A 9,292-nucleotide genomic window follows, 5' to 3' on the forward strand; every position below is an offset into this window, starting at 1 on the left:
CAAGCGCTATTAATCTCTTATTACTAACAATGTAGTTTAGTATTTATAATTACAAAATGACATTTTACATTACATTATATATATAAAATGTAATGGTTATATCAATCAAGTAAGGCCCACCAGGCCGATCTGGTATAAAATAAATATCTGGATTCAGCCCTGCAAACTGGGGTGAAACATTGGTTACTAATAACTATTTTTCTGCTATTTTTGTAACTTTCTTGTATGCCACCCACGCCATATTCCAACAATTAAAATTTTTTTAAATTATATTTTGAAAAGGCATTGTTTTGCTGCATCCTTGACCTGCACTTCGGACACAGTTTGGGAACTGCTGCACTATAGCTTTTGATATTTACATGCATATTTGGAGAAAGTGTATAAATCAGGATTCACGTCAAATTTGCTTTGTAGGGAGAGATATTGATAGTGCCAAAGTACCTGAATTGAGAACAATGGTGTCAGCAGGTACAGGTTTGAATCGAAGCCCTCCATCAGCAGAAATAGCCAATACTCTATGCCCTTGGAATCTAACACCAACAGCACAAGTAAGGCATGTAGCCCCAATCAATCGAAATCTATAACGCTTTCCTTTTTCTACTTTAAATTCTGACAATGGTAGTCTCAAACTAGAGTTTCTTGACTGAAAATATTGAATCATAATTAAACAGAATTTAAACAATTTTAATGACAATTTTTAAACTTTCATAACTGAAAACTCTAAGATCTATAATCTTTTTAAAATTATATTTGAATCCACAAAGTTAAACAGTATAGTTAACCGAAGTTTCAATAAAATCTGTGATAGACGAGTTGCGTCTATTGAGTAATGTTTGTGGGAGGCCAGGAAGGTATATAGAGGCATTAGATATAACTTTAAAAATAAAATTTCATTTTAATAAAAAATTTATACTAATTGTTATTGTTATTATTTTAAGACAAGATAATTATTAGGTTTTTTATTTACGTTTTTACTTCCTGCTATTTATTTTTCAAAAGTTGGTATTAAAAAAAAATGGTGGGAAGAGCCCTTCACCCTCTTTTCAAGATATCTAATTATACCCATCATATCATATTGATCTAACATGGACTAAGCCAGCTAAGAACACTCCTTATTGAAATTTCAGAAGAAATCACACAAGATAAGCAGTTGTGTAATCTTAATTTTTCCACTGTGGGAACGCTTACCATCTTTTGAGAATTGAATAATTTTGGGAAATCCAGAAGACCCCACCCCTTTACAAGGTAGTTTCCAAAGTGCTCACCGATTTTTAACCTTAAAGTCAGTGCGTATTTATTTGGCAGCTATTTAAAATCATTGAAACCCATTCAGCCATTGTTGAGTTATAACTTGGTAAAAAAACATGGGTCCCCTATTAATATATAGGATTTTTGAAAAAGCAGAGTGGGTACACCGTTCCCACGCATTCACGCCACCCACTACAACACTGAATATAAAGCAATTCTTATTAGAAGCATTCTTAAAACTACAAAACTTTTTTAAAAAAGTCATTGAAAGAAGATTCCTTAGTTAATATTTCCTTTTGGGTGTTTATTTCATATTAAAAATAATTTTTTTTTGTCATTTTGTTTTTAAAAAATTATTCATCATAACTTTACTGCAATATCAAAAAAAACATTAAGCATGTTTACATTTTTATAAAAAGGTAGTTTGAATAATTATTTCATAGATAATCAAATTCTTTCTTGAAGCAGTTTAATTATTAAAAAATAAATAAATAAATAGGAGTTTTAGATTTTATTAATGAAAAATTTTTTTTTAGCTGCGAAAAGTAACAAAAATATTCTCTTAATTGATACAAAGTTTAATTAAAACCTACATAATGCAGGGCTCGGCCATTAATTAAATACACATCTGGTCTTTGAGATGATTTGACACTACTTAGACCAGGAATGAGATGTTCTGCAGGTGTTTTGGTCCAATCCTGAATCACAATTACATGCTGAGGAAGATCTTCATCATACAAGGAACATAGTGGATCTTCTAGTTCTATATCTCTGACAATTAGAGCTCCAACAAGTCCATCAAGTTTCTGTACAGCTGAAATATTTAAAAAAAAAAAAAGTTATAGTTTTCAAATAGGAAAAAATGAATAAAGTAACACATAATATACAATTTCTAAAATAGTGATAAAAACTTCTATCACTGAATGAGCATTCCTTTATTCTTTTCTTTTAATTAATTAGTTCCACCTAACGTTTCGGGGTTCTCCCTTATTCTCATGATAGTCTACAAAAACATTGCAACCTAACTTAAAAACTGTTATAAATTCTTATTATCGATTAATTTATCAAATTTCTATAAAATCAATTATTTAATAATAATGCTACCTGTTTTTTAAACTAATATTGATATAACATTTCTTTCCACTCCTATTTTCCAAATATATTAAAAGCAAAAAAGTAATACTTCATTGTCTTCATTATTAAATTTTCCCTCAAGGATTTTTTTTTTTTTTTTTTAAATTTTAGACTGTTTGAAGTACCACCAATGGGTGGTTCCTTCCCAAGATTTTCAAGTGTATATGAAACATACAACATATTTACTTATTGTATTATTTTGTACAGTTGTAAATTACAATAAATAAATAATAAAAAAAAAAAAAAAATTTTAGACAAATCATAAGCCCAGATAATACTGGAATTTCAGCAAATCCACTCTCAGATATCGTACTTTCTAAAATATAAAGGAAATGGTCGGGGGTGCAGTCAAAAAAGGAACCAAAAATAGTTAACAACTATTTATTTGCCGATGTTTCTTATCATTATAATTTATTTATGGTATTTAGATTTGTAATGTCTGTATTATAACTACCAGAATATTTTAAATGTTTAGTTATATGTTCACCTTCCGTAATTCTTCTATTATTTATGTATTTTTCTTATTCCAGCACTTTTGGGTTTTTGAAATCTAAGCTATGATTTTTTTTTTAATACTGTTTTACATCAATGTTTTTGTAATGTTTTCTGTCAGGCCATAGTGTGCAAGTATTAATTACTTTTAAGAAAACTAATTCATCAATACGCTAATAATATCTCATCAGTTAAATACAACACTGACCAGTGTGAGAATGGTAGTAATAGGTTCCAGCTCTTCTTGCTCTAAAGTCATACCTAAAGGTAGTACCAGGAAGGATAGGGCATTGAGTAACATAAGGAACACCGTCACAGTACTGACTACCGTTTTGATTAATACCATGCCAATGAATAGAGGTTGTTTCATCTGGCATTTGATTCACAACATCAACGATCACTCTATCACCTTGGCAGACCTAGATATAATAATTATTTATAAGTAAACAATAAAAGAATAGAAGAAGAAATGGCTTGAATAAGAGAACAATTAGATAATAACTTTTAAATTCAATACGCTTTGTTGATGTTCAAGATAGAACTGTGTCGGACATGGAGGATGCTTAATACATACCAAAGAAGATGGTTTAATAAAACAGAAAGGGTAGGGCAGGGGATGGAAGTTAACAAAAAGCCGAAATCTTTCTTGGTAGGTAGGCTGATCAAAACATAATCTAGTCAAAAAGGGTTCGGTGTATATCTGGTACTAGCAAATAAAGGCAAGAAACATGAATTTATATCTTAACCTGAAACACGAGTGGGTCTGTTGAATCTACCTGTAACTATTTTTATATAGTATCATATGTCCAATATGCATTTACTGCACCTTATACCTCAGAAACATGACCCTTATTGCATTTGGATGCCAATAGTTTGATGATATTTGAGACAGAATCTTAAGAAGAATGTATGTGCAAAGAATGGTGACTAGATTAAGCTAAGGCATATTGCAGAGTTGCACCAAATTTACAGGGAACCCGATGTAGTACAATATAGATTCTCAAGAATGTGGCGGACAGGATAACTAATCACAAGAATGGATGCTGACTCATCCATTATCACTTGGCTGCACTGAAGGAAAAAGGAAGAGAGGATGACAACAACTGAGATGGGCAGAGGAGGTCAAAGGAGGTACACAGAAATTTCTGAAACAAGGGAATGACAGACCCTTGTACAAAAAAGCGAGAAATGGAGGCAACTTCTTGATATGGCAAAGATCTGTATCAGATTGATGTGGTAAAAAAATAAACTAGTTCATAACGCCCAAATAAATATTCCTAAGGGTCTCTCAGACCTGTCATGCTAAGGGTTAAAGTGGCTCTTCAGCAGTAATTATATAAGTTTGAAAAAAAAAAATTGGAAGCCGACACAAAGAAATATTGTATTGTAAAAAAGCAATACATATAAAAAAATCTAATGTTAGCTATACTAATGGTCCAGTGCCAGAGATGCAACAATGTCTCTGGTCTTTTCCACCTCAAAAAGGAGATTAAGTGAAGGGTAATAAAAAAAAAAACAGCATATTCCACAACACTACAAGCAAGAGTGATAGAAAATGTTTTTGTAAAGAAGATGACTAAAGACATGTGGCGAAAAATACTCCTCAATTACGCTCCAAGAGAATGTAGTTAAATAAGAATACTAGAGGAAAGGAAGTATAGACCAAGAAGAAGAGGGCAAGATGGAGAGGAAGAAGACAGCTTTAATATACAAGGGAAGAAATTTGAGGTTATGGCATTAACTGGTAAATGAAGCCATCATATAATAAAAGACACTAATAAGATACATTTTTAGTGTTATTCCGTTATCTAAGATTCTAAAAACATTGAGTTCAACAATGCATGCTAATAACGATGTTCAAAAAATTGTACTACAGCTTAGAAAAGCAAACTAGTAACGATTTATTTCTTGAATACCTGAATGGATGGTCCTGGCATTTGTCTGTTCACACTTATAAAAGGTCTCTCATAGCCATCAGCCGTAACACAATGGGGTAGAAGGCAATCTTCCATAACACCACTGGTGCAGTTTCGGCAGGCCCTTTACCCAATACCATATTAAAAAATTTAAGTTATATATAAAAAAAGTGTAACTAAACATGTATATAAAACTTTTGTTATTTATTTGGATTCATCGGTATAAGGAATAAATAGGGCACACAAAGGTTCAACGAGAGAATATACATTATCATTAAACTAACTGGTGAACACTAGTTAAATTATGTTTTAACTTTAATAATATGAAACAGATAAATAGTACTAGTTTCCAAGTAGTTGCCAAGTACATCTCTAATGTGGTGGATGGACATATATTTGCTTATATATAATGTACAATAAAAGTTGGTTAATCATGGTATGATTATTTAATAAATAAATGGCAAACCTGATACCATAAAGTGATTTGTTTCTAGGTGAATAGAAGGCCCAACTGAAAAGGATCTTTTGGAGGCTTGTATATTTTTCAAGGGAGCCTAAATCAACAGCTGTAATCCAATTAAGGCAGAAATAATAATATTATAGGTTATAATCCATGACAATGAAACAGTATTTAAGTGAGTAGGAATATTACTTTTTTTTTAATATAGTCATTAAGAGTCTTGAACGAACAGAGTAGCTCAGAGAGTAAATAGTCCTATTTCCTGGGCCTAGATCTGATACTGACTCGAGCAAATAATTATTTATTGTGTTACTTGGGCTAAGATCAAATCTGAGGGTTTAGGAGCCTTTCTGGAGTACACCCAGGCTCAATAAAGTAGGTAGCCTTAATAGGGGTAAAAGTGTACCAACTGGCAGTTAAAAGTGATATAAATCAAATCACCTCCTTGCACAACTATAGGTCTAGAGCAATATGGCCATTACAATTACTGAACCTAATTCCCTTCATGGGTTATAGAACTACAGGTTTATTATTATTATTATTTTAAGTATTGATTGGTATGGTCCAGTTCATATTTATGTTATACTGGAATTATTTTATAACAGAGACCAATAAAATTATTTTTCTTACAAACCAATAAAAGTAAGAACAATTTAAATACATATATTGAATATCCGCAAGTATTATTTTATTTCCAACAGAACTTATAGTATTTAACAGTTCTTATTATAGAAACTGTCCAATATTCTTGTTTATCAATCATATTGAAAGATCTTAAAGCAAATCAAAAAAGCTTCTTAGACAACCTTTTTCCAAGAACATAGAAACACTAAATAGATTTAAAAAATATAAAACAATGTTGATAAAGTAATGGATCAATCTTACCCTCCAACAGTAGCATATCTTTCGATAAAAAATCTGAAATAACATATTTTTGAATCACCATCACATTTCCTTCTACACTCTTCTCCTCTGGTAACATTTTTTTGATTGGCATCAGAAGCATGACTGCCTAAGACATGTCCTGTATACAATTGCATAAACCCATTAGCTTCATTGTTATATTTTTTCTTAGGACAAATTAATGCTATTAAAATTATTTTACTACATTTACCCTTTAATATAATTTAAAAAATCCAAAAAATAAATAAACTCAAGCTTATTCTAATTATGAATATACTTTCAGGGTAAATAAATACATAAAAACAATAATGTTAATCGGATATTGGTGGTCTTTGCGTCATTAATCATAATTCACACAGACGACCCCATACCTCTTGCTCTTCTCATTTATGTATACCATTCCCCCTCCTGTTATTCATACAGCTCTGTCTTGAAGTTGTCTTGCGCTGAAGTATTGTCGCTAACCACACCATGATATTGCCGATTAAATCAAGTTGTTTATTTACCTTAATTATTATAATTATTAATTACCTGTTTGTTTCATATGCCGTTTTAAAATTATTCATTCAATGTAGTCTCCACTTGTAATCAAGGTCGTTGCGTGGATATAGTAACTTGAGGAGAGATTTTATGAGGTGCCTTCTACTTCCCCAATAGGCTACATCGCTGTTTCTTCATTTATTGCGAGTTTTATACCTTTGTACTTCATCGATAAAATTCGATTCTTTATCCAATATGAAATTTTCATATATTATAAATCGTATAATTTATTTATTTTTTTGCTTCCTTACAAACGAAGGGAAGTCATTTTGCCAGGGCTTGGTTATACCTTTGTTTCAAGGACATTTTATCTACCTCCTTTGGTACTTCTAATATTGAAGCACCTGGCCTGGAGGTGCCAAGAGTCTGTTAGACTGTTTTTCTCTCTCTCATGGTGTATCCTTATTAAAGAGTTTTGAGATTTCCATCTCTGTCACGAAGAGGTCCTATTTTGAGTGCTCCACTGTTTACTTCAATGAGACAGGACCCGGTTTAATAGCCAAGAGAGTTTTGTCGCTCCATTCCATTGTATGACATCCGTGAAAACATGAAGAATATTTCGAGTTCGGTTGCATTAAGTTCTGTAAATACATCATATTTGAAAGTGTGTAGAGCTCATTCAGAACGTTTTCCCGTCTTGCTGAATCGATTTTAAGATTCATTAGCTTCAGCTCGATTGTCTTCCAGATGTTACCAACAACGAATCGTTCCGCCTAACTTATGAACATGTATTGTCGAGCCCTTCTCATACAGAGTAACTCATCTCTCTAACTGGTACCACTACCTAATATATACAACCACCTCGACGATCCAAGGTAAGGCTTAAGAAACTTGAAAGAAACGTGTTGAGACGGGTGTGGTAGACACAAATAAAATGTTTTATTTGTTACGGTTATATAACATAAAAACGTTCTTATAGTGATAATATAACATAAAAACATTGTAGTGAGAATAACACTCGATATGAAGTGCCGATAACAAAGACTACACAACTAATTGCCTAATAAAGAACATAACGGCAAGTGAACTGCAATCGATATATTCACAGTTTGCCACAGAGCAACTTATGTACAATAAAAATGAATTTTTAAATTACACTTTAACAGATAGGCGTAGTGGTGACACATTACACTGACATCAATACACATAATACAAATCCTTCAATTCTATAGCCAGTTCCTGACATTTTCTGAGCTTTTCTCGCACAGTGAAGCATATATTATTGTCGCTGGGGATCCCGAATCAATACTTTAAGCTTTTTTTTTCTCTTAAATCTATAAGGAGGATATCTGGTTTATTATGACGCATTGTATGGTCCGTAATAATTAGTTCATCCCAAAAGCTTGAGGAGATCTTTTTGAAGGAGTCATTTATTAAGTTTTGCTTCATTGCCAGGGCCTGTTTCATAATTTTGGCCACATTGTTGTGCTTCTGGAGATATTCGGTACCAGCCAACACTCCACCAATGATATTTTGAATTGATTCCAGCGTTACTTAGAATAATTGACGTTTATCCGGAGCTGTTGCGTCTTTTAGAACATGTCTTCTATATGATCTGGTGGCAATAACCTGATATTGAATGACGATAAAAATCCTCCTGTCTCGGAGAATAACTTTCCATTCTCTAATCATTCGACTTATCATTACTATTATTTTATATGTAATCTTTTAAATTTATTGAGACTTATATTTATTGTTTAAATAAATCAATTTGTATCCACGTTAAGTCTCAATACTCTTTATTATATCATCAACAGACCAACGTTTCGGCCATCCTCAAGAACAACCTTAAATATAAATTTAGAACTCACATTTAATTATTTAAAAACGTTTGGCAGGCTATTCTGCCGAGGTCACAAGTCAAATTACCCTATTTTGTCATAATTATGAGAGATAGTTGACCGTGGATGATGAATGAGGAGAAGATGGTTGGGGGTGCGGTCAATGAAAAACACAAATAAGTACGATTAACTTATTTTAATGTGCCTACGTTTCGGCTAGAGTTTCTAGCCTTCTTCAGGGCTAAAAACAGAACAAGATAACAACCACAGTAAGTATAGAAAAATTTTAAAAAAATAAAAAGAAAGTATAAACAGAATAATTTTACAAAATAGAATTAATAAAATGAAGTGATGAGAGAAGAGAAGAAAGCGTGTGAGAGGGTGATGACAAATGGTGATAGGAAGAGTTATTTACCCCCTCACACGCTTTTTAGTTTTTATCACCCTCTCACACGCTTTCTTCTTCAAAAAATTTTTCTACTTTTTATTTTTTATTTTCACCCTCCCGTAACGTTTTCTTTATAAAAAAAACACTTAGTCATTGTTGTAACGGCTTTTTAATTCTGAGTTTGACCGCCATTAGCGCTGTTTTTTTTTTTTTTTGTTTTTTTTTTTTTTCCATTAGATGTTCGATCTTCCAGCTAACAGGTTCGTTTTTATTTTCTTTCCCCTTTTTTCATTTTACTCTTTCCCCTTATTTTCTCCACTTTTATCCATTTTCCTTACCCGCGTTACAAGTTTTGTACACTATACTTATAATTTTGCCTCTTTATTGTTATTTATCATCTATTATTGTTACATATATTTTCATCCTCTCA

At 31.9% G+C, this 9,292-nt stretch overlaps 1 protein-coding gene across 3 annotated transcripts in view; it reads right to left on the bottom strand.

The window, feature by feature from the left end:
- LOC106685909 (uncharacterized) overlaps positions 1-9,292 on the bottom strand; it is a 21,077-nt gene that overhangs the window by 7,812 nt on the left and 3,973 nt on the right. Inside the window, exons 1-6 of one of the 3 annotated variants that reach the window (XM_014428905.3) lie at positions 6,685-8,477; positions 6,136-6,274; positions 4,791-4,914; positions 3,083-3,293; positions 1,842-2,062; positions 442-643 (exon numbers count right to left, since the gene is read on the bottom strand). In XM_014428905.3, the coding sequence (XP_014284391.1) occupies positions 442-643; positions 1,842-2,062; positions 3,083-3,293; positions 4,791-4,914; positions 6,136-6,274; positions 6,685-6,697 (910 nt within the window). In that variant the 5' untranslated portion in view covers positions 6,698-8,477. Of the gene's footprint in view, positions 1-441; positions 644-1,841; positions 2,063-3,082; positions 3,294-4,790; positions 4,915-6,135; positions 6,275-6,684; positions 8,478-9,292 lie in introns of those variants that run through there. The other 2 variants (XM_014428904.2, XM_067046390.1) reach the window with 2 other exon arrangements.

The sequence above is a fragment of the Halyomorpha halys genome, unplaced genomic scaffold, assembly GCF_000696795.3.
Source record: "Halyomorpha halys isolate HHAL.00 unplaced genomic scaffold, Hhal_1.1 Scaffold755.1, whole genome shotgun sequence".
In the NCBI taxonomy this organism is placed as follows: Eukaryota; Metazoa; Arthropoda; class Insecta; order Hemiptera; family Pentatomidae; genus Halyomorpha; species Halyomorpha halys.